Genomic DNA, 25,120 nt, shown 5'->3' with positions numbered 1-25,120 from the left:
CCAGGCTGTGGAACTAGGGTCAGAAGCATCTGGTTCAAGCCCTGGTTCGACCACTGAGGAGCTGTCCCATTTCCCATCTCTCTGAGTCTCCATTTCCTTATACGTAAAATAGAGAGAGCCTATCCACCGATTATGGTTGCAAGGAAAACGAAGTAAGATAAGGGGTGTTAAGCAGGTAACACGAGACTGATCCCACTTGGTGCCCAGTGGAGGTAAGCTTCTCTCTCTGCGACTCCGTGAGGCCACAGGACTCACCATAATGAGGCAGATCCTGTCCCTGACCTTGCCGTGCTCTTGGCCACATGGGAAAATGCGGACAACCCAGTGTGGTGGGTACAATAGTGGGCCCTGCCTATAGCTCAATGAGGCTGGGGGCTGCAGGTACCTTGTGTGCTGAGGGATGCCAGGGGTTAGCCAGGCACACTGGGGTGGGGTGGGGGGAGGAGGGCGGTCTGGTGCTCCGGGAAGACAGAAGAGCCATGCAAGGGCCTGGCTCCACATCCCGCACGTTTACTACCTGCCAGGCACTCACTCTGCTTCACATTCCCTTATTGAATCCTCAGATGACCTCTGAGTGAGTCCTCGAGTATTCCCATTTCACAGATGAGGAGCCTGAGACACAGAGACAGCTCTGCTCCTTCTCCGTGCTCCCAGAGGAACCGGCTGCGGCCAGGGCATGGGCAGTTTCAGATGCCATCCTGGGATTTCGGATGATTTACGGCTGGCAGCGGGAATCCAGATGATGAGGGCTGTCAGCAGTGATGAGATGGTCAAATGAGGTCAAGGAAGGGGTGGCGGAGGATGGGATGGGAGAGAGGAAGGAGGGGCAGAGAGATGAGGAGGGTGGGCTGGGTGCCGGTGGAGAGAAGGGAGGAGATGGAGGCAGAACAGAAACATGAGCCCCCATCCTGAGGGCTGGGTAACCCTCAGAACCTTATTACTATCCTCCCCAAGTTACTGACAAAGAAATAGAGAGTCAGAGAGATTGAATGATGCGCCCAAAGTCACATGGCTAATCAGCAGGGAGGATGGGATTTGAACTCGGGCAGCTAACCTGGGCCACTCAGTTAACCATTGCCCTGTTCTGGACAGGAATGGCAGGACAATGGAAGTGAGAAAAGAGTCAAAAAGAAATTCTAGCATGCCACTTAGCACTGGGCTTGGCATACACACCAATAGGTTCCCACGATTGTAGGGTGAGTGGATGAGGGAGGAGGAAGGAGGGTGGGAGGGTGGGCGGGTTGATGGGTGGTCACAGGGTCATTCCCATGGTGGACAAACTTTCAGATGGGCTCTAACTCTCTTCTGTCTCCCCAAATCCGGAGGCAGTTCCCAAAACTTTATTGACACCTTAAACCCACCCATAAATGCCAATGTGGGGCCATTCCCCAGGACCCATCCTGAGCAATGGGGAGGAGCCCAGACCGAGGGGGGACCCCCAGTATCCCAATCCAACTCTGCCATTGCATGGTCTTGGGTGTGGCACCAGTGTGTGCATTCAGTGTAGCTGTGTTCTGTCCCCGGGTAAGTCCACCACCGATGGGCAGGCAGTAGGGATCCCTCCAGGGCAGGCAATCCCTGCTTCCTCGAATGCTGGCTCCTCTTCTTCCTGAAAGACTCCTATTCACCCTTCAGCTCAGACATCACCTCTGAGAAGTCCCTGTCCCGCTCTGTCTCAGGGAGAGAATCAGACAACTTAGAGATAGGTACTGAGAAGCAGAGAGGGGGAGGGGAGTAGAGGAATGGGGAGGGGCCACGAGGAGCTCGAGGTAGAGGTGGAGGAGGGCGGAACAAGACACAGGGGCTTCCCAGGCCAACCAGGTAAGTGTGGGACACAAAGTTATAGTGACCAGGCCCCAAGTCCCTTGCCTCCCGGGAGCTCTGGACCGGAGCTGGCGAGAGAAACAGAGGCCGATCAGCCCCTTCGTGACTGGGGAAGAAACCAGCCAGGAGGTGCTGAGACAGAGCAGTGGTTTATTGCAAGCTCACAACTCCCCACGGAGGCCAGAGCTCTCTTCGAAGCGGAGTCCTGTGGCCAGCCCCAGGCGGGGGTGGGGGGGGTGGGGGCAGAGCTGTGGGGCCTGGGTGGCCCTGGGTGGGTAAGGGACACTAATACTGTCACCGACGCAGGCTAGAGACTGGGCGGGAAACTGAGGCAGAGTGGGCGGGTGTACAGACTCTGGCAGCGAACAGGGAGGGCACAAGGCCGTCTCTCAGCTTCAGGAAGCCACGGTCAGCACAACGGCGTTCTGCAGGGAGAGACGGTTCTGTTAGACCAGCCGGGTCCCTGTGCCCAAGACCCCTGCCATGCCTCCACCTCTGTGCCACCTGTGTCTTCCCCCTCACCCTGCCCTTGGCCCTGAGCCCTGGAGTTAGCACTGAACCTGGAACACAGCAGGCATGCAGGCACGGAACGAAGGAGCGAACGAATGAATGAATGACATCCAGCGTGGGAGAGGTCACCGACTTTCAAAGTGAAGTCAAGAGACCCACGTTCAAGTGCCATTTCTCCTGCTAATTTCCTGTGTGGCCTTGGGCCAGAAATTTGACCTCCTTTATCCCTGTTCCTCATCTGAGAAATGGGTCCATAACTCCTGACTCTGCCCACCTCCCACAGCCATTCTGAGACTCAGAGATGAAAAGGATTGTGAGGCCATGTTGCTACTCAGTAAAGAAAAGTGTCATGATCCACCAGCCGTGCCTGCCGCAGCCCCAGAGTAAAGGAGAGATGGTGTCTTCTACCCCAGGGCCAGTGGAGCTGTGGTTCTGGGAATGAATCTGAGAGTCCATCCTACAGGTCAGACATGTGTTTGACTTCAACAGGAAAGGACTCTGTGACCCAGTGACAGTGTCAGCCATGGCAAGCAGGAAGGGGTGTAGCACATGTCATAGGTTTGCCGTTCCCAGGTGAAGAATCTGTAATGCCCTGCGCCCCTTAGGAAACAGTACAGAGACAGACCAGATGGTGAGGCAGGGCACTGCCCTCAGGGGTTTTAAGCAAGGATCTCCGGAGAGAAGCTTAAAGCCCGGCCAGGCCATGCCTGCATGAGACACTCACCTCTATGATCTCCAGGGCTGCGTTGGCAAAACTGACATTGAGAACCTTAGGCAGGGGAATTCCAACATCCAGGTCCACTGCGAAAAGGAAAAGGTTGAAAGTAAAGGTACGTGGGGGGCTGGGACCAGTTTCCTCAAGCTGGCCATTTCTGTCCTTGGGGACTTAGTTTCCCTTCCTGGTAGGCTCATACCCATCCTACTAAACCCAAACAAAAATGCTCCTTTTCTATATCTAGATCATCAGTGGCTCCCCTCAGGTTCTGTCAGCCCCCTGCACACTCTGAGTCATCTATATTCTTTTTTTTTTTAATTCTTTACATGTTTATTTATTTATTTTTGAGAGAGACAGAATGGGAGCAGGGGAGGGGTAGACAGAGGGAGACACAGAATCTGAAGCAGGCTCCAGGCTCTGAGCTGTCAGTAGAGAGCCCGATGCGGGGCTTGAACCCACGAACCGTAGTATCATGACCTGAGCCGAAGTTGGAGGCTTTACTGATGGAGTCACCCAGGCGGCCCTGACTCATCTGTACTCCAATCACTTGTTTATATGACTATTTCTCTCTGGATTGTGAGCTTGAGGACAGGACACTGGTCAGGTAGCTCTCAGGGTCCCGGGTCTGGTGTGGTGGAGGTGCTAATCAATGTGGCTTGAAATGGAACATTGGTGCCTCCGTTTCTGCATCTTAGAAATGGGGATCAACCCCTCTCTGGCCTCAGTGTCTCTGTCAGAGCAATGGACAATCCTGAGTTCAGACACTCCATGTTTCCAAGAAGGGAGCAAAGTCCGTCCATACCATTGAGCTTCGGCACGTAGGCTGCCCGGACCACATCACTGAGCCATTCTTCTAAATGGGACGCCTGCAACAGAGAATGGGGACGGCTGGGAGGCGTGGCTTCTCAGGGAGCAGCCCAGCCCTCCCCAGGGATGGAATCCAGAGGTCCAGCTGCTGGGGCTCCCCAAAGCCTCAGGACCCAGTTCCTGGGCTTACTGGGGTGGCTGTCTATCAATGTCCCCAAAGGGGACTCTGATTTAGGACAGCTTAACACAGACCCCATGAGCTTGGAAAAGTTGTCTTCCTCGAAGAAGGGTCTGTGGGGCCTGAAAGGGGCAGTGCCTGAGAAAGAGAGCAGAAAAACACGGCCAGCTCCAGGAGAATGCTGAGTGGTCTGCTCTTAGATTGTTATTCATTTAGGGGCCCTTAGAATGTTCTAGAACCTGAGACCACTGAGAGACTCCAGGACCTCGGAACTCTGAGAAGCAGGACACTGAGGGTTCGTGGGGCTCTGAAATGCTAGAACTTCTTGAGTTCCAGGACATTATTACTTGTGCGAAGTTCCAGAATTTTGAACCCTCGTGAGATTCTAGAGGTTTTCAACTTTGTGAACTTCCAAGGCTTTGGAAGATGATGAGATTCACTTTCCTAAGAGGATGACTATTTCACACACACAGACACGCACATGCACACCTGCTCCGGTGTTTGGCCACTCTCTGCTGGGGCAGAGCCCAGACTGAGGCCAGCTCAGTCATGCGACCCATGACTCCTCCTGCCCCTTTCCACCGCCCACTTGAAGACCCTCACACTGGCACTCCACTCAGTCTCCCAGGAACTTACATCAAAGGCGTGGGCAAAGGAGGAGGCCAGCTTGACACTGAGCCTGGCAGAGAGAAGAGAGATGTGAGGAGCCCCAGCTCCCACCACCCCGCCTGCCCACCCCGCCCCCAGCGTGTCCCACTCCTAGCTGTCCGGGATCGGGAAACAGTGTGACAGGCCCCACTCTGCCTCTATCCAGCCTCGACTCAGAGACTCAGTTTTCCCATCTGTAAAATGGACCTGAAGGGATCTAACTTCCTTCTGAGATATCATGACTGCCCTGTCTGACGTTCTGCCCCTGGAGCCTTGGTGTCACTCCCAGCTGGCCCTGGGCCAGTGGCTGAACCCTTCTAAGCAGCAGCCCTCCCACAGACCAAGTACTGGACACAGGGTTCCCCGCATCAGGCATGCAAGCAGTGAGGACAGTAACGCCGATGGGTCCCAGCTGACCCTAATGCAGGGCCAGGGCCAGAGCCTGGATGCGCGCCTCTGTTTCCTGAAGCCTGAGGCACGAACTGCCACCAGGAAGGGCGTGGGCAAGGTTAGAAATGGGGCCTTGCAGGGGGAGTCGCAGCCTGAGGGGCGGGCAGGGGACACTAACATGGGGTCAGTGAGCACCGGGTGCCTACGACTCGGAACAGGCAGGTCCCAGAGGCCCCCGGGAGATCCCCTGTGTCCAGGGGAGGGACAGGTAGGTCCCCAGGGCTTCAGGCCATGGTGACAACACTGGGCTTGGAGGGTGGAGGCCCAGACTGCAGACGGGCTTCCAGGGACAACCTGCCGTGCGAGCCTGAGCTTTGCAAAGTGCTAGCAAAGAGCCAGCACTTTGTAAAGTGCTGTGCACGTGCCGGGAAGGACCATCCTCAACATCAGCATCTTGGCTCTTATGACTATTATGGAGCCTAGTTACCACAGGGTGGAGCCACGAGAGAGTAAGCGTCCACATGAATAGCAAAGCATGTCAGTTATCTCTGTGGCCAGCCTCTGTGGCTGGTAACTCAGAAGTGCAGACTCCGTGTCCGGCACCAGGTTTCTCTCCCAAGGTCAGATTTTGAGCAGGTGCAATGGAAGAAGCCTGCTCTGGATCCTGCTTCCCTGAGCCCCCGTTGTCTCATCTGTAAAATGGGCTAAAACCGACCCCTCCCTGGCAGGTTCTGGAGGCAAGGAAGATGCTGGTAACTTGGGGATGCTCAGTGAATGGGAGGTGGTTCTAGGGGGTCCCTCATTCTTGTCCCAAAGACAAGGCCCAGGACCCCATGTTACCGTTCCAGGGACAGCGAGAGGTGCAGCTTGGTAGCCGAGGGGGCCAGCTGGGCATTTAAAGTCAAAACCTGCATGGAAAAAGCAGGCGGAGGTTGCCCACAAATTCAGCAGGAGGAGCTGGTCCCCTTGGGCCAACAGGGGACCCACCCGTTCCCTCCACGATTCCTTACTGTGGCCCTACTGTGTGTTAGGGCCCATGCTGGGCTCTGAGGATGAGGAGGTAACTTGAAGGTGCTGGTATTCAAGAACTGCAGTACTGAGGGTGAGTGCTGTTGTATGAGAGGAAGCTCTGGGCCTCCAGGAGCTTGGAGAGACCCTCAGTCCAGCCTACAGCGAGGAAAAGGTGCCCCCCCAGTGAGGTGACACCTGAACTGAGTCTTGAAAGATGAAGCCAAGCCGGCACTCCAGGCGGTGGGCACTGCCCAACAAAGTTGAGGAGCTGGGACCTGGTGGCCCCGAATAACTGTGGCTTAGGGAGAAGGAAAGGCAGAGGATGAGGCTGGAGGGCACTGAGTGCCAGGTGAAGGTGCTTGGCCCTGAGAGGGGTGGGGCAGGGCAGAGAGTGAGCAGGGCAGCGCCCCGCCTCTGCCCAGAGGTGCCTTTGGGAAAACTAGCGAAGATGGAGGGCCAGGAGGAAGCCCGAGGGTCATCTGAGAGATGTCTGAGCACAGGGAAGCTGAGCAGATGGGGAGTCTTTCCTGAGATCCGAGGAAAGCCGGGCAGACAGGACTCGGGCCAGGACAGGGGTGTGATGACGGAGCAGGCACCCCGGACTGGGTCCAGATGACAACAGTGGCGGGGAGGGGGGCTTCCTGTGCTGTGTGCCATGCGGGGCCTCCCGCTCTGCAATCAGGGGGAAGGCACCCCTGCGTCCTGGAGAGGGCAGCCCCGTCACAGCCTGAGGGCCAGGCTCCTCCCCGCGCCTCCCCCCCCCCCCCACTCACCGCCTTCAGCTCGAAGAGGGCTTCTGGGGTCCCTTTAGGGCGGTAGAACAGCACATGGATGTTAGCTGGGATAGACACTGTGGCCTTCTTGTTCTGGAGCGTGATCGACGTTGCCTCTTTCACCCGAATGGAGAGGAGGAGCTGCTGGCCTGGGGGCAACTTTCCCAGAGCCTGGAGAGAGGCAGGGGCCGGGCGGGGGCCATGAAGGCAGCTTCAATGCCCCAATAATAGACTCTGCCAGCACACACTCACTGAGCACCTAATGAGCACCGGGCACCGTGCTGGGTGCTAAGGTTACAGCCTGAACCAGACAGTCCTGCTCCTGGCCCGTGAGGCTGACATTCAAGCGGGGAGACATCAGCCCATGGCCTGGGATGTAGCAGGTTCTCAGCGAGCAGTAGTTGACTGAATGAATGAATCACACGGTTGGGAGATTCCAAGTTTCATAACCGTGACATCATAGAATGACAGAAGTGCTGGGAACCATGAATCACAGAAGCTTTGAGTCACTTGAACACTGGGATCTGGGGACCAACCCAAGCCCAGACTCCCAGAGTTGCAGGGTCATGAGGACTGGGAGTCACCGGATTCCATCCTTATGTGTCCATAGGTTCTGAAGCCTCGGAATCAGATTGAAAGCGGGAGCCCTGGCGCTGTGAGAACAAAGGCTGCAGGCTCCAGAGACAGGCCCAGGCTCCTTGAGCCGGACGGACACGGCCCGGCTCGCTGTGGGCACAAGCCCCATTTCTACCACCTCTGCTGCCCCAAGTTCTTTTCCATCTCACGACTCCTGCTCTCAGGAGGTTCCTCTGAATGTCTAGCTCTATCTCTTCCTTTGCCTAAGACTCCTACGCCCTTTGGCCAAGGACTCCAAGAGGCAGAGAACACTACCACGTCTACCAAGGCTGATCTGAATCACCACCACCAAGGATTCAGTTTGCCTCTGTGTCCCCAAACTCAGCTGCCCCCTCTGTCTTCCCCAGTAGAAACCCAGACCTTCTGGGCCTCATCCCAGCCTCTATCAGAATCTGCTATTACATAAGGACCTTGTAGTAGTCATTTCAACTTCAGTATGAGTTCAGATTATCCCACAGCTAGCAAGTGGCTGGTCCAGCCCTAGTTGAACAGTCAGGAAAGCTGAAGCCAGGCCCTGACGTCACACATACTGATTGATGAGCACTAGTCAAACCTCCCTGAGCCCTCTCCTTTCCCTTCCCTCCTCCAGGCCAGCACCTGGAGTCTTCTCCCTGGGGGCACAGAAGACCGAGACCAAGATGAAGTGGGGCAGGCGGAAAGAGGGGAAGACTCTCCCGTTCTCTGTCACGGAGAAGACAAATACCCAGTTGACTTCTGGGCAGTGAAACTCTGATCCTTTCCTCTCCAAGCAAACATCTGCTGTCAGGAAAGTTTACGTGTAAGCGATTCAAACTTGAGTGGGAATTTGGACTTGACATTCAGTTGCAGCTGTCTGGAGAGCTGTATTGGGAAAGATTCTGGAGTTCACTCAGGCTCATCAATGATGAAAGCCACTCACCTCAGGGACCAAAGCCACCAGGTCTGTAGTTGTGAACGGCACGTTGCTGGGAACCTGGACCCAAGGCCAAATAGGGTATAGGGTGAATACGGAGACAAGACAGGAATTCTTCAGCACGCACAAAACAGTTTTGCCCACACCCCACCCCACCCCTGCCAAGCACACACACACAACCCTACACACACACTCACGTTCCTCCTGTTGGCCAATGATGACTGCTTACTACTCGCCAGGCACACACCAATGGTTTTGTGGGCCTTTGCTCATTTCACCATCTGTTACATTAGCTGAGAGGTAGGTGCTATGATTACTCCCATTGTACAGATGGGGAGCCCGATGGTCTGGCCCAAGATCATAAGCTGGTGAGCGGCGCTGCAGGATTTGACCTGGGGAGGCTCACTCCAGAACTTTTAAACTCCTCTGCTGGGGCTCACAAACTGAAGGTCCAGGGATCTGGCCCCAGACATTTCTGCCCTTTATCCAAACCGTGTTTTCAAAAACTATGAATTTTCTTCCAGTGTTTACAAATCAAGAAATTGCATGTAAACTTGCCAGGCTCTGGCTAAAAATGTGGAAAACCTGGTCACACTGGGTCTGTACCCCATCCCCTTGGGGGAGCTGAGTGGCAGCTGCCAGAGAAATGGGGCACAGCCCCCCTAGCCCACTACAGTCCCATCAGGCCTGCTTTCCTCGGTAATGGCCCAGCACCCCAGCCCTGACGTTTGGGGTCCCTGAACTACACGTGCCTGCTTTTCAGAACATGACCGTTCTCACAGGATACATATACAAACACATTCTCTCCCAATCAGAGGATTCCCAGACCCTCACCTAACCCACAGCTGCCACCATGGGGATGGACAGCACCAGGACATAGCCTCTAAGGTCCCTTTCTCCTGCCACCCACACACCCACAAGCTGCTCAGACACACACATTCTCACACTCAGTCTTTCCCTGGCCTTCCCAGTCCACACCCCCTCCCCCCCGCCCCAGCTAGAATACACCTGCCTCCCAGTTCAGGGCTATTCCCACCTCCCATAGGCCTTGAGAGCACTCTCTGGACCCCCACTGCAGGAAGTGAGTGATCAACCCTTGCTCCCTTCGGCCTAAGCTGCAGGCAGGGGCCCCAGGTGGCTCAGACTCACTGCCTTTGGAAGGGGTGAGACCAAAAAAATGCCTCTGGGTGGGCCTCCTGGGGGTTGGGCCTTCCAGATGTCTGTGAGGGTATGAGAAGGGCCAGAATGGAAGTAGAGAGGTCTGAGAGGCCTTAGAACAAATGTCCAAGTGACTTTTGGTACAGTCCATCCCTAATTTTCTTCTCTCCAAGTCAAATCTGCTCTTGAGAAAGCAGTGGAAGTGTTAGTCATTCACACGTTAGTATAAAATTGGGCTCTGACTCCAGAAGGACTCATATGATACAGGGATGGAAAACTAGCTACATTTCATATGCCAGATCTGACCAATCAAAGGTCACTTCCTGGAGTGCCATGTTGAGAAGGATTCAGAGGTCCCATTCAGATTCAGCCACGTAGAGACCCATTATCGATTACTGATGTCTGGCACAAGGACAAGAGTGAGCACAGGCACGCTATAAACTGTCCAACCCTCTCCAAATACAGAGGAGGGGCTAGTCGAGGCTAACCAGTGATGACATGACTCGCTTGTCACTCTCGTCACTAGCACTGTGAAGCCATAGTGGGACAGGGCGCCACACTCACCAGCTCGGGGGTGATGTCTATGTCAAGGGCCCCGTTGGTCTGCAGGAGCCCAAACACAGTGTTGAACAGGTACAGAGGCACTACCACCTGGGATGTGTGGTCCTCCTTGGGGGGCACCTTGATGGGTTTCGGGGGCTTGGGGAAGTCGATGACGTCACCAGCTATGCTTTTCACGATGGGCTGTACAGGAGGAGACAGAGAGGCCCGTCCGCCCTCACTTGGAGACAGCGCCCCCTACCAGCCTCGGCCAGCACCCCACCACACCCCCAGCTGTGGGCAGGCCCTGGCGGGCACTCACGTTGATATCCAGCTCTATGTACTGGTTAGAGATAAGAGGCAGCGTGGCCAGAGTAAATTCCACAGACCCAAGAGCCCCAATGGGCACCAGGCCTGCAAGGGGAGGGGAGGAGGGAGACAGATGCCATGAGCCCAGGCCCCAGTAATAATAGGCCCAACTTCTATTGATTGAGTGCCTGGCCTTCCACTAGGCATCCACTTGAACACTATGGTCAGCCCCATTTTATAGATCAGGAAACTGAGGCTCAGGCAGAGGAAGTCACCAGCGCAAGGTCACACAAGCCGCAGAGTGGCAAAGTGAGGGCTTCTCTTTTCCAGAGCTAGTGCCACGAACTACAACATTGTCCTGCCTCTGTCACATAATGCCACATATAGAGACATAGGTGCCCTTAATTTTCTGTCCTTATCCTGCGTATGCCTTTTGATATTTTTCAAAGGCATCCATGTCTCCATAAGGGTCAGGGAGACTGAGGACCACTGAGGCTGTGGGACTTTGGGCTCCTGACGTAAGTTCTGGGCCTCAGTCACTTTGTCCAGATAATAATATCTGCCTCGTGCTTCAGAGGGGGCCAGACACACCATCGGTGCTGGGCCACTGGCCGGCAGCCTCCGGCAGGGAGAGACCCGGATGGCTCGGAGCCTCCAGGCCCTGCGAACTGGCCTCCACCCAGAGTCCCACCATCAGACCTCATCCATCTGCGGAGGGAGTGAAAGGTCCCAGAATTCTGCCCCTTCCCGCTTCCCTTGGTACCCCCACCCCCGGGGGTAACAGGAGGGAGGGTGGGAGAAGGGGCAAGGAGGAGGGGGTTGGGCCCCGGCTTACTCAGCGCGGTCCCCAGGAGCTCGTTCACCACGCCCAGCACGCTGTCCACCATGGGGCACAGCTGTGTCCGGAAGAGACAGGTGTTACAGGAAAATAGGAATGGCCCCAGCCCAGTGCAGGGGACAGCTACATTTTCTCTAAATGATTTGCTCTCTGGTCCTGGGGACCAAGGCAAGTAGGGCATGCAGACAGACTGGGGGACACACAGGCGGGAGGCAAGGGCGGGGCTGGAGGCTGGAGTGTTCGAGGGTGGAGGGGGTGGTGCAGAGGGCCCGTTATGTGGGCCCCCTCAGAAAACCTGAAGGACGCCGGAGGAGCAGGGGAGGCCCTGTTCAGAGGCCAGCTGGGTGGGGGGACCCAGCCCTCCCCGTGGAGCAGAGGTGGCTGCCCCCTCTGAGGTCTCGGGCCCCTCCGGCTGTCCAGGTGGGCACTGGACAACCTAGCATTCAGACTGAGGAGGGGCCGCCCGAGAGTCAGGCCTGGGCCCCGGGGTGTCCGCTGCAGACACGACACCACTGCGTGTTCACTGGGCTCTGAGGACACACAGACAGTGGTCTGGCTTCCAGAACCCCACGTCTGGAAGTCACAGAATCTGAGTCCACTGGAGCGGGAACCCCAGAGTGAGCCAGTCCCCCTTCATTCTAAAGCTGGGATGGGAGAAGAAAGGTGACCGGCCCAAGGTCACAGAGAGACAGGAGAGGGCTGCCTTTTCATTACACTCAGGGCCCCCAACTCCACGGCTTCTGTGGTCAGGCACGGCACAGAAATGGGAGGAGGAGACCAGAGGGGCTGTGCTGGGCGGGAGGAACTCCCTGCTGGGCGCCAGCGTGTGTCACCTGCAGCGAGGAGGTACTGTGTGGCCCTGTGGGCGGCTGCACCAGAGAAGCCAGAAATTGGATTGTTACGAGTAACCCCCAGTCTCTACATGCTAGTAACTGACTCTTGTTTTTAAAATCTCTGAGAGCTACGCAAATCCTACCTTGCAGGTGGTTGTTCTGGAGACCCCAGTTAGGGGCAGCGATTTAAACACACCCACTCCCCCTTGCTGAAATCCACCTGAAATGGGCCTGGGTCAGGGTCCTTGCTGCTGGGAGCGTCCCTTCTCCCTGCTGAACTTTGTTTCCGATTGGCTTCTTCAAGCCCAGGGCAGTTTTGCCAACCACAGGCTCCCACAGCTATTCTTCACAAGGACTCACTGGAGAGGGCCTGGTGAGGAGGTCTGGCTGTCCTTTGCTGGCTGTGTGGCCCCAGCAAGACTGTCCCCTCACTGGCCTCAGTGAAAGGGAGCTTTGGACAGCCCAAGGTATGGCTCATGTCCCTGGAGGAAACCAGGACAGCTGAGGCAGACATGCACACGCACCCTGGAGCAGCTTAATTATAACACGCTTAACTTCCGATGTATCGATATATGTGAATGCAGTTTCCTGACTATGTTTGCCGAGCCCAGAGCTCAGCTTTAATTCAGCTTAAAACTGAGTGACTCAAGTTTAATTCAAAGTTGGTTTAAAGAAAACTATAGGGGCGCCGGGGTGGCTCAGTCAGTTAAGTATCCAACTCTTGATTTCGGGTCAGGTCATGATCTCACAGTTTGTGGGATCAAGGCCCCCGTTAGGCTCTGCACTGACTGTGGAACCTGCTTGGGATTCTCTCTCCCTCTCCCTCTGCCCCTCTCCTGCTTTCTCTTTCTTTCTCTCAAAATAAATAAATAAACTTTTAAAAAATAAAGAAAAGTATAAAACCAACAATAATGCAGGAGGCAAAGACAGCAGGGGTCAAGAAAGGGACTTGGATTTGGGAGCAGGGGACTCAGGCCCTCGAGAGCTGTAGAGTCAGGGTCCGGAAGCCTGGGGACAGACCATGCCCGGCCGCCTGCAGACTGGCTGGCGGCACCTGGGACACTCTTGGGCAGGTCAGGATGGGATTAGCTAGTGGGCGTGGAAGGGAGGAACGGCCTAATCCTGCCTGGCGCCCAGATTTACTCAAAGCCGGAGAAGGAGAGGCACGGTCATGGGGAGGGGCATGCGTGGCCCGTGGCCCCCACACACTCACCAATCCCGGCAGCACCTTGAAGAGTGTCTGCTCCACGACCCCAAAGAGCGGTGCGGGCAGTAGCCTGGGCAGAGAGAGAAGTGTGAGGGTGTGGCCACCACACAGGGGCAGCACCAACTTGGGATGACAAGGGGGGCCTGGATATCTCCTGTCTCCTCTCCTGGTGGGGGGTGGGGTGTATGTGTGTGGCTCACGCTTTGCAGACCTGGTTTAAATCTTGGCTCTGCCTCGCCAGGGACATCAGGGGGATGACTTCAGTTGCGCCACCCGTACACTGCCCACATTAAAGAATTGTCACTGCTGAGATTTAGTGGGAAATGTATTCATGTCTGGTATGCAGTCTGTGCTCCATAAATGCCTGTTACCTGCAACATTTATTGACAAGTGACATGTGGGTCCAGAACAGTAGCTGGCTTAGAGTGGGGGCTCAATAAATATCTGTTGAGTGAATGAATGAGTCTTTGTCAAATGAATGAATGACCAGATGAATAAAAGGATGCATGGAGGGAGGGTCGGGTCTGTGTGGATACCAGGGGGTCTAGAGAGCAGGGGTGGCGATCACAGAACCACAACCACAGCTCGCCAACACCATCCAGGCTCTACTTCCTCCAAGCACCCCCCGCCCCCCCCATAGCCCAGAGAAGCAGGAAGGAGCCATTGGGATTTACGGAGCCCAGAGCCCCCACCTGGAAACCCTTCTGGAGACACAGGCAAGCCTGGTTCCCCTATTCCTAGGAGCTAACACAGAGCTGTCTGATTACCCCTCACCGCTCAGAGCCATGCGATGAAGATAGGCTGGGAGTGTGGGAGTCTGCCTGGAATGTAGAAACTCATGGGGAGGCGCAAAGTGTGAGGCAGAGGAAGGGTAGGTGCCCTGGGGGTGGGGGTGGGTGCAGAGCCCTGGGGAAATGCCTTGGGTAGGAGTCCAGAGACCAGCCCATGCCCATCCTTGCCACAATCCATGCGAGACCTTTGACAGGTCTCTTGCCCTCTTTGGGCCTCAGTTGTCTCATAAGAATGAAAGTTCAACACAGGTGTGGGGAGGGCCACTGTGTCCTGATCAGTTGGGGAAAGAGGGGGATGTAAAAGTGCCAGAGCCTTCTGGACCATCAAATTTAGGTCCTCATTATACAGATGGGCCCAGAGGAGGGGGCTCCTCTGGGGTCACACAGCAAGTCAGGGGCAGAGCTGGGTCTCTGGTGTGCTGAGTTGGGGAACTGAGATCGCCAGGGTCTGCTCTATTTGGGAGAGGAGACGACAGCATCTCGGGCAAGGGTGGCTGGGGTGGAGAAGGGGGGTGCCCAGGAGTGTGTGATGCCAGCTAGGGGCTGGGCCGTACTCCCTGTCCGTGGTGGGTCTCAGCCTGTGGGTCCGCGAAGCAGGATGAACCGACAGGAAGCTGGCTGAGTTCGGGATCCTCCCAGCCAGAGACCCAGGAGCTGCTCCAGTGTGCGCTCCCGAGAGAACCCCCCCATCCCCACGTCCAGGCGGAAGCCACCCACTCACCCCGAGAGCAGGCTGATGTGGCCCAGGAGCGTGCTGCAGCGCTTGAGGACCAGCGTGGGCGTGCCCCGAGAGCTCACGCCCAGCGCCACCCGCGACGACACGTTCACCTCCGCGGCCAGCTGCAGGAGGCCCCCCAGGGGCCTGCAGAGACCGGGTGCTGGGGGCGTGGCCAGCTGCGGGGCCCACCCGACAGGCCCCGCCTCGGCCACGCCCCCCAGGGCTGTGGGCTAGTCCTGTCACTCACTGCCTCCCGGTCCCGTTTTGCATGTTCCTACATCCTCTTCTCCCACCTCCTCGAGTGAGCCCTTCGCCACGGGGCAGGGGTCTCCAGGGAGAGTGAGATGGAAGTCGCAGATGGGGGGGCAGTGTGATGGAGGTCCCGGGGAGGGGTAATGGGGTGAGATCCAGGAAGGGACCAGTATGGTGGGAGTCCCTTGGAGAGATAGTAGGGTGGGAGGAAACGGGGGGAGGGGTGTCAGTGAGATGGGGGTGAGACCCCTACAACAGAGCAGGGGTCCCCCGTGCAGCAATGGGCTGGGTGGGGGGCAGTTGGGGAGAGGTTCCCAGGGGCGCACTCACCCCGAGCCATGCAGGCCCACCTTGGTGTGCAGGCTCAGCTGCACCCCAAACCCAGGCAGCAGCTTCAGGGACACCTTTGGCAGCGTGAGCTCCTCAATCTTCAGCCTGCGACAGGAGTCAAGGGGAGGGCCATTCACTCCCAGACACGAACCAGTGTCAGTTCCTTAGTGCCTGGACCATCTCAGACCACGTGGTGCCTAGACCCTCTGTGGGTGTGTCCCACATCCCATCTGTAACCCATAAATCCAACTGTGTGCCCAATTACTTCACCTCTCTGGGCCTCAGTTTCTTCATCTGTAAAGTGGGGCAATACTAGCACTCACCTCAAATGTTGCAAAGACAAGTGAGTTGATGGGGATGTTGAAGCTGGTACAGCGTGTGTTCAATAGATGTAATGTTGTCCTCCTCACTAGAGGCTCCGTGAATTAAAGTGTGCTCCCCACCTGGCCCCACGGCCTCAGTCCCGGTTCGGTCTCTGACCGGGACCGTTGTCTCCCTACTCCTGTCTCCAGGCTCAGGCACATAAAATCAGGTGGCTTCTTGAACTCAGCTCCTCACAGTTGGTTGCTTCCTCTGTCTTCTGGGCCTCTGCCCAGGCTGCTCCTTCTGTCTAGAACACCTTTCCTTTGACTTTCCTTCCACTCTGCATCCACTGTCAGCTAAGTAACTCCTCCGGCTCTCCAGATTGACCTTCCCCTGATTCGCCAACGACCATGGAATGGTTCCCACCCACCTGGGGCAGGCCGCAGGGCCCGTTATTAAACACCCCCACCCCCACCCACCACCCTCTGGCTGGGAGAGCTTGGGCAGGTCCCTTCACTGCTGCGGGCCTCAATCCACCTGCTAAAGGCCATTGATAATGGTCTACATCTGGATTCCATGGACTAATCAATTTACAGTGTCCAGCACGTGCTGGTGACACAGAAGACCCTGGCCAGGTGGTCGTTAAGTTATAAATATTAGCTATTAAGTGATTTTGCCCATTCATTCAAAAATATTTTTGAACATCTATTATGTATCAAACACAATTAATGAAATGGGGATGTGGCAATGAGCAAGCCCAACCCTCCTGGGGTTTACAGCCTAGCAGTGAGGCAAGAAACAAACCAGGAACACCAGGGGAGTGATAGTCTTCTGGAGAACTTGAAGGCAGGGGAGGGGAGAAGGAGGGGCTAGCCAGAGCAGGGCTCTGGTAAACGCCCAAAGGAGGCGTGGGAGGGAGCCGTGTAGACACCTCGATTAGCCGATTAGCCCAGAGACACTCGGCAACTTGCCCTAGGTCACACAGTAAGTCACTGAAGTCAGCCCCAGAACTGGAGCCCTCAACCACAGGGACTCGCTGCCATTCCCATGTTCCCTGATACACAGTACACTCATTATTTTCTGACTCAGGCCCGAGGAGTCTCTATGCAGGGCTCCCCACATCACCCCCAGTGCCTGCCAACAAATTGAAGACAATTTCTCCTCTTTTCCCTGAAGCAAAGCAAAAAAAAAAAAAAAAAAAAAAAAAAAAGAACAGCCTTCCTGTAGGGCGCATAGTATGCGGGCAGTTGAGAGGCCACAGTGTGAGGACTCACCCAGAAAGCTCTTCCACAACGCCAAAAATCCCTCCATAGCTCAGCAGGCCGCCTCCTCCCAGCAGTCCTCCGGAGCCCAGGAGGCCCTGGTTCACAGATGTGACTGTCCCCAGCACGTTCTGCAGAATGGGCCCTCCAACCAGCGAGTTCTGGATGGCTGCAGGGAGGGTCGACAGAGGAAGGTTCATTTTACCGAAGGGAGAAGTAGGGCCCAGAGAAGGGCAGAGACTTGCCCAAAGTCATCCAGCAAATCGGGTTTGGGACCGATAGTATGACTAGAGCTCCTTGACTCTGGGCCACCTTGTAGCACCAAAACAAAGGGCAGGAGCAAAGGCGGGAGCACATAGCCACCAGGCCTTGGCCAAGCTGGAGGAGGTGACCCCTGCTCTCCCTGGGCACCCCTGGCCTGGCTCTGCGGATTAGGAGAAAGGCTGGGGCGGGCTGGGTTGATTCCCTGAAGCATTTCCTATTCACGACTGCTCTACTCTACTCCTGAGACTGTCACCCTGGGCCGCTGGGCCCCAGAACACCCAATGCTCCAGGGTGGTTGAGTCCCCACTCTGGAAACACGGGGCAGAGACGCTGGACCAGCCCGCCTCCTCCTCCCCACCTCCTCCATCCCACTCGGCCCCATCCCGGAGGCAGACACAGGGCCCCCACAGGGCCAAAGCCCGTCTCATGCAGCCCTCCTCTCAGGAGAGGGTGAACTGATCACCCCTGGGCGCCCGCAAGCAAACCTCTGGCCCCCGCGCTCTCCGAGCAGATGAGAAACCGGCCCGTTTTCGGCACTTTCTCAAAGCAGCCGCTCTCGGCCTATCCGTGCAGATTTCTGCACTGCAGCTGGAGCCCTCACAGACTGCCCGCCTCGGGCTCACCTTTGCCAAGCTCATCCTTGTCGATCCGAGCGAGCGTGCCCACCGTCTCGAGTAGCCCGTGGCACGGAGTCGCCAGACCCCAGAGGAGGAGCAAGGACCACACGGCCAACATCCTCGATGGCACACCTATCGGGGGCAGAAGCAGCAGCTCGTGCCCGTCACCGGCCTGAGGCCCTCCCCCCGCCTGACCGGCTTCATCCAGCCTCACTCCCGGGAAAGCAGTGGCTCACGTCCCAGCCCTCTGCGTCCCCGGTGAACATGGATCTGCCGGGCCTTCGAGGGAGAGTGACAGAGGGGCCTTCCTTTCCAGGACAGCAGGATGGGAGCTTTGTTTCCTGGACCTGCTTTCCCAGTGGCTCATGAGGCCATTTCAGAAGGTGTGGCTGACTGGGGACACCCCCATTAACATGCCCCATTTCTCTCCTCCTCCCTGGCCTCTATCCTTCCATGTTGGAAGGAATGGGATGGAAGGTGAGAGCAGAGCTAACTTACTAGTTTCACAGCCTGGCACTTGTCTTTAAGGAGTGACTGCTAATGCGGTCACATACCCATCTAACCCCTCACGTAATCTCTGCTTAAACCCCCCTCCCCGCTGCCCTTGGAATACAACGCAGGCTTCCTGCTGTTACCCACTAGGTCCCTGACTGCCTTTTTGACCTTCTTGGTCATAAACATGCCAAGCCCCTTTCCACCTCAGGGCCTTTGCACATACTGTCCTTTCTATTAGGAAGGCTCTTCCCCTGGTTCTTCGCATGACTGACTCCTCATCCCAGGTTCTGAATAAATGTTGCCAGTTTGGAAAGGCCTCCCTCCTTTACCTTGTCTAAAGCAGCCTGTTTGCCACCAAACGTCACTCAGCATGTTTATTTTAAGGTGTTATCACGATTTACAATCATACATTATGTGTTTGTGTCCTTGTTTGCATCTAAACAAGCTCCCTGAGGGCAGAGACTGTGTCTCGGGCTTCCAGGCATGATGTGTGCCCGATGAGTGTTCGCTGAGGGGCAAGAGGGGATGGAAATCGAGGTGCACTTCACTAGCCCACCGTTTGCCCTGGCACAGGAAGTGTCTGCCCAGAGAGGGCGCCTGTCCTCATCTGCGCAAAGGTACGTGTGGGTGCCGCGTGCAGCAGTAGCCATCTCAGCATGTCTGCCTTCTGTCTCCAAGACTTGTCCCAGAGTGACTCCCTGCAACCTTGGGGCCCCTTGCAGAAGGAAATAGTCCCACAGCGGGGAACCAGCTGGTTTCCATGGCGTAAAGAAAAATGCACAGCCCTCGAGCCCTGTCCACAGGACAGCCCACCATCCGTGCCTTTGCCCCTGTCTGGGCCCCAATTTTCCCATCTGCAAATGGGCTTTCTCTCCCGCCACCCTCCAGGTAGCCTAGGTGAATTCTTTCTGTGCCCGTTATCCAGATGGGACAGCAGGGTAGCCACAGGGTAATGGTGGGGCATTCGGATGAGGCTAGGGTGCTGCAGGCTGTCTTACCCACACCGGCCGCTCCACAAGGGTGGGTGGGGGCTCCCAGCCTCTTGCCGGCTCCTCCGCCCTCTTGGGCCTGGGCGCGGCCCTTATATGCCCACACCAGCTCTGGGGACACAAAAGGGGCACAGTCGCCAGAAATCCGTCAATGTGTCATGTCAGAAGCAAATTGCGGTTTTTCCTGAGGGCCTGAACTAAGCCTTCCTTCTGGGGGGAGAGAAGGGGGAGCGGCTGGGGGTTGGGGTTAGTGCCCAGGGGCGGGAGTAAAGGTCTGGGGCCGCAGAGGCCGCCGCCACCACCTCCCAGAGCTGGGGGTGGGGGGCAGGGTGGGGCATTCCGCCAGCCTGTGGAGTCTCCCTCCAACGTTCCCCAAGGGCCACCCCAAGGCCCGCCTCCCACCTGCTCCAGCTAAGGCCTGGGAGAGAAGAAAGGGAGACCCTCCGCCTGGCACGGAGAAGGCCATGGGGCTAGAGAGAGGAACTCTGGGCCAACTTGGGGGAGGGGGACCAGCTCCACCCCCACCTCCCAAGGCCCCTTGTCCCCTAGGCTCCCGAACAGGCACTCTCCCCCCTTCCTGAGGCTGGTGCCAATGATGGTGGCGAGAAATGCATTCATTCATTCATTCATTCACCCATCATCCATCCATCCATCTATTGACTCATCCATTCATTCATTGATTCTTCAGCAGGCATTTGTGGAGTAACTACTGTTTGTAGGGTGCCGGGGACACAGCCATAAATGGAAGAAAAGAATCCCCACCCCTGGACATGACCACTAGAAATACAATGCAATTTTAAATGTTCTAGTAGCCACATTGTTTAAAATAATTGTGTATTCATTTTTGAGAGAGTGAGTATGAGTGGGGAGGCGGGGAGGGGCAGAGAGAGGAGACTGAGGATTCAAAGAGAGCTCTGCACTGAGGATTCAGCAGCGAGACCGATGCGAGGCTCGAACTCACGAACCTCGAGATCATGACCTGAGCTGACGTCCGACACTCAACCGACGGAGCCACCTGGGCGCCCTCACACTTTTTAAAAAGTCAAAACAAACAAGTCCACTAATTTTCATTGTACGGTTTATTTAATCCAATAGATCCAAAATATTATCATTTAACATTTAATCAATATGATATTATTGGTGAGATGATTCGTAATCTTTTTCTCATAGTATGTCTACAAAAATCTGCCGACAGCACACCAAATGTAGACTCACCACATTCAAGTGCACGGTTGTCTTATAGGGCTATTGTCGTCCTGTGGGACAGTGCAGCCCTGGAGGAAACAGATAAACCACGATACAGCAAGTCAGAGGTAATGACAAAAACACAGCAGGGGTGGGGTCCAGTTTTCAATATAGTGGTCAGAGGAGGCCTCATACAGGAGCAGGAGCGAGAGGTGGGCCAGGGTTGCCCTGGGAAGAGCCCACCAGGCACAGAGAAGGCAAGAACCAAGGGCTGAGATAATGCGTTCCAGGAACACCAGGGAGGCCCGTGTGGTTGAAGGGCAGTGGGGAGCGTGTGGCCGAGGACATGATGGGGCCCTACAGGTTACTCTATGGACGTAGGGACTTTGGCTTTTGTGTGCTATTCTTGGGCAGGTACTGGCTCAGGCGGCTCCTCCTCCAGGAAGCCTTCCTGACCCCCAAGCTGGCTGTGATCCCACAGCCCCCCCAAGATTCCCTCTGTCAGAGTCTGTGACATGTAGGACTGTTGCCCTGTTTCTGGGTGTTGTGGGTCTGTCTCCTGCACGGGGCTCTGAGCCGCTGCCTGGTGAGATGTGAGGGAGTGATGATATTTGCCTCATTCACCCCATAACCTCGGAACCTCTGCCCATACAGTGTTCATCCTGGTGACTTCAGACGCCAAGCCAGGTCACTCAATCTCATTGCTTTTTAAAAATCAACTTTTGGGGCGCCTGGGTGGCTGTCGGTTAAGCTTCTGACTTTTGGTTTCAGCTCAGGTGATGATCTCACGACTCATGAGTTCGAGCCCATGTCAGTCTCTGTGCTGACAGCTAAGAGCCTGGAGCCTGCTTCAGATTCTGTGTCTCTCTCTTTCTCTGCCCCTTACCCCTCTCAGAAATAAATAAGCATTAAAATTTTTTTTTAATTTAAAAAATCAACTTTTAATTCAGTTATAAAGCCCTTACAGAGAAGGCCTCAGATCCTAAGTTCGAGCTTGATGAATGTCTACAAACTGAGTACTCCAGAAGCTCCTGGAATCCCCTCCAAGTCATTGCCTGTTGAGGATAACCACGACCCTGACTTCCAACACAAGGGATGAGCTCAGTGCGCCCCTGAGGGCCGCGAGGATGGAATCACACATGGGAACTATGTTGTGTGCGTGGCATCCTTCACGTTCCGTGGCTTTGAAATCCAGTCACGTCGTGCGGGGCTGTGATGAGCTCTTATCTGCCCAGCGCTACTCCATTCAGTGAGCACCACAGTGTGCTCATCTGCTCTCCCGTCCAGGGGCGCCTTGGTTTCCTGGGTGCTGGCGATTATGAATGAAGCTGCTTGGAACATTCTCGTCAAGTCTTTGTGAATGTGTGGTTTCGTTTCTCATCTTTCTTAGGTCACCAGCCGGGAGTGGGATCGCAGGGCCACAGTAGTGTGCATGCAAGTGAGCTTCCCCAGACGCGGCCAGGGATCCCCAGAGTGGGTCTGCCAGTGTCCCCCTTGCACCGGCCGCCTGGGAGGGCCACTGGGCTCCACATCCTCTGGTGACAGGGTGTCTCTGTGTTTGTCAGACACTTGTTTGCCAGACGAGGAGGCAGAGCTAGGACGTAGCCCTTGCTGTGTGCATCAAGTTACCCCATGACCCATGGGCTCGGCATTATCATTACCTCCCTGTCTAATACTCAGGGAGCCACGCTCCCCAAGGGAAGCCTCTGGACCAAGGAGTCACACGGGAGTCACACAGGAGTCCAGCCCAGCTGACTGACTCTAACACTCTCCATTGTAACCACTGTTCAGCCTGGCCCCTGGGAAGGGAGGAAGATGCTACTTAGTGTCTGGCCTGCCTTATACTCCCTAATCCCTTCCAGACGCCACCCCAAAGAAGACTCCAGGGGCACCTGGGTGGCTCAGTTGGTTAAGCATCTGACTTTGGCTCAGGTCATGATCTCACGATTCATGGGTTCAAGCCCTGCATCAGGCTCTGTGCTGACAGCTCAGCCTGCTTTGGATTCTGTCTCTCTCTCTCTCTGACCCTCCCTTACTTGCATTCTGTCTCTCTCTGTCTCTCAAAAATAAATAAATGTTAAAGAAATTAAAAAATAACCCTGAATCCTGAATCAAAGACCTGCTTCCTTCTCGCTCTGTGACTTTGAGCCAATCACACACCTCTGGACCTCGGTTTCTTTAAAGGAGGATGATGCATCCTGCTGCTGAGTGTGGCATGATGGAGGAAGGAGGAGACTCACACGCGGGCAGACAAGGTTCACATCCCCTCCGCACGCACGTGTGCCCTTGGGCCCGTCACTTCACCCCTCTGAGCTTCTTCGCCATCCAGGGCTGGGAGAGTCTTGGAAGGGGAGCCGTGCCCATGGGCAGAGAACCTTCACCATTACCCTCCCGGGGAGGGGGGGTCACAGCACAAGGCTCGCCTTGCCAGCCCGGCCCCCATTTCTGCCCAGAGTCATCGACCGCTTAGAGAATGTTGAAATCCAATTAGAGGTCAGAGCGTCCGACCCCTCTCTCATTTCCCAGATGGGAAGACTGAGGTCCTGAGAGGAGCTGCGGTTTGCCCAAGGCCACAGAATGTGCCCCTGGTCACAGCAAGGTGAGAGCCCAGGTCCCCCGACTCTCACAGATTTGTGCCTTGATTTCTCCGTCTGAGCATGGGCCTGCAGAAGATGGCAGCGTGGCTCAGGTGGCTGTGAGTGTACAGTATGCACGTCCAAGGGCGGGACTGGGGGAGTGGAGGGGGCGTCCCTGGCACACCCAGGGCACAGTAGCAGCCACCCCTGGATCACACAGCCCTCTGTGTCTGCCAGGCCCACCTCAATGCTGCCATTGTCCCCACGCTGGGGGAATGGGGATTAGACCTGCAGCAGGGGACAAGGAGACAGCCCTGGCATCTCGCCTGGGCAAGGCAGGGCCCTCCCTCCTCCCTCCCCTCCCCTCCCCTCCCCTCCTGCTCCCTCCTCTGTGGCATGGGTCTGGGCCAGGATGGGACAGGGCAGACTGCAGGGCCCCACAGGCCCCAGGAGTGCTGGCCTCCTGACCAGAACTCTGGCCACACCATACCACCCACAGGCACCTACATGTGCCCAGACATGGACCCCCCACCATCACAGACCCCCTCCATGCCCCCCCACATACAAACACCCTTCCCCTGGGCGGGGGTGGGGGGGAGGGCAAAGACATCCTAACAGACACATGCACGAACACACAGACACATGGCCACCACCCCAGTAATTCCCAGGGCTGGAGTGCCAACCGATCAGCTCTGAGGTATATCTTTTTTCAAAGTTATGGATTTTTTTTACATTCTAGCAAATGACATGGAATTTGAGGGCCCAGGTAGAATACACTTATTTTAAAATGTATTGTTCACTTTGTTATGTATAAGCAGACATTTACTTATCTTTTTTAGAAAATGTTTGTTTATTTATTTATTTATTTTTTGTTTGTTTATTTTTTGTTTATTTATTTTTAAGAGCAAGCACGAACAGGGGAGAGGCAGAAAGAGAGGGAGAGAGAGAGAATCCCAAGCAGCTCTGTGCTGTCAGCACAGAGCCGGACATAGGGCTTGATCTCACAAACTGTGAGATCATGACCTGAGTCGAAATGGAGTTGGACACTTAATCAACTGAGCCGCCCAGGTGCCCATTTCTTTCTTTATTTGTAATTGAAATATACCCGACCTATAACCTTGTGTAAATTGAGGGTGTACAACATTCACTATTAAGGGGAGTCGGTTTAGAGCCCAGGATCAGTGCCAATCCTGGGGGAGGTGATGGGGCAGATATGACAAATATTGGGAGCTGATCCTCCCACAAAGATGTCTGTGAGACGTGGAAACGCCCCTGGCCCAGACTCCATCCACAGGAACACGCAGACACACCGGCATGGGCAGACAGGACACCAGAGGTCTTTTCACACAAAAACCTCTACAAAAGGACCCTCCCATCTGCACACGCGCCTCAAACTGCCCCCATCCGTTAGCTGTTCATACACTGACAGGGGCTTGAAAACATACCAGCTGGTGCTTGGTTTTGCACAATTAGCATCCCTTCCCCGATGCTGACCAGACACACCTGTTCACATCTCTTTAGGCCTCAAAACTCATCTGTGGCTAACACATATTGAGCGCTTACTGTGTGCTAAGCAATCTGCTAACAAGAATTTTTCATCATTTGATTCATTTAATCCTCACGACAGTGCTGCAGAAGTTGGTACCGTCATCATTCCCATCTGACAGGTGAGAAAACAGAGAGGTGTGCCAGGGCACAGAGCCGCGAGGAGGCAGAGCCAGGATCTGCACCCAGACAGACAGGCTCAAGAGCCCACATTCCAATTCCAGCCCTGTCCTTTGACTTGCCAGGTGGCACTGGGCCAGGAGTTCTACTTCTCTGAGCCTGTCTCCTCATCTGTGAAATGGGTACAGTCCTCACCTCCCTCAATTGTGAGGATTGGGGGTGGGTGACACAGGAGAGCTCCTGGAAACACACTGGGCTTCCGCAGGCTCCCTGTCATCAGGGCCACCCTCACAATAAGATTTGGGGCAAGTGGCCGAGATGGGCTGAGAAGAATTTTGCCATTTGCTAAACCGCGTGACCCTGTAAAGGGAGCTGCCCTATGCCTCAACTTCCTCATCTGTAAA

General features: G+C 55.6%; 1 protein-coding gene across 1 annotated transcript; it reads right to left on the bottom strand.

Annotated features, from left to right (window-relative positions):
* Positions 1 to 2,108: 2,108 nt before the first annotated feature.
* On the bottom strand, positions 2,109 to 17,930 carry BPIFB3 (BPI fold containing family B member 3). Its single transcript, XM_039225357.1, has 15 exons — positions 17,813 to 17,930; positions 16,938 to 17,094; positions 15,361 to 15,465; positions 14,782 to 14,922; positions 13,276 to 13,339; positions 11,227 to 11,287; positions 10,405 to 10,496; positions 10,107 to 10,286; positions 8,391 to 8,444; positions 6,857 to 7,027; positions 5,913 to 5,980; positions 4,671 to 4,713; positions 3,852 to 3,915; positions 3,059 to 3,135; positions 2,109 to 2,249 (listed from the first exon to the last, which is right to left on the bottom strand). Exons 1-15 carry the CDS (start codon positions 17,922 to 17,924, stop codon positions 2,220 to 2,222), a joined length of 1,419 nt encoding a protein of 472 aa, XP_039081288.1. The 5' UTR covers positions 17,925 to 17,930; the 3' UTR covers positions 2,109 to 2,219.
* Between the last annotated feature and the right edge of the window lie 7,190 nt (positions 17,931 to 25,120).

Source organism: Hyaena hyaena, unplaced genomic scaffold (assembly GCF_003009895.1).
Source record: "Hyaena hyaena isolate Hyena2069 unplaced genomic scaffold, ASM300989v1 scaffold_2073, whole genome shotgun sequence".
NCBI lineage: Eukaryota > Metazoa > Chordata > Mammalia > Carnivora > Hyaenidae > Hyaena > Hyaena hyaena.
The sequence above is the reverse complement of the archived record's forward strand: the minus strand, read 5'-3'. Positions and strand labels throughout refer to the sequence as shown.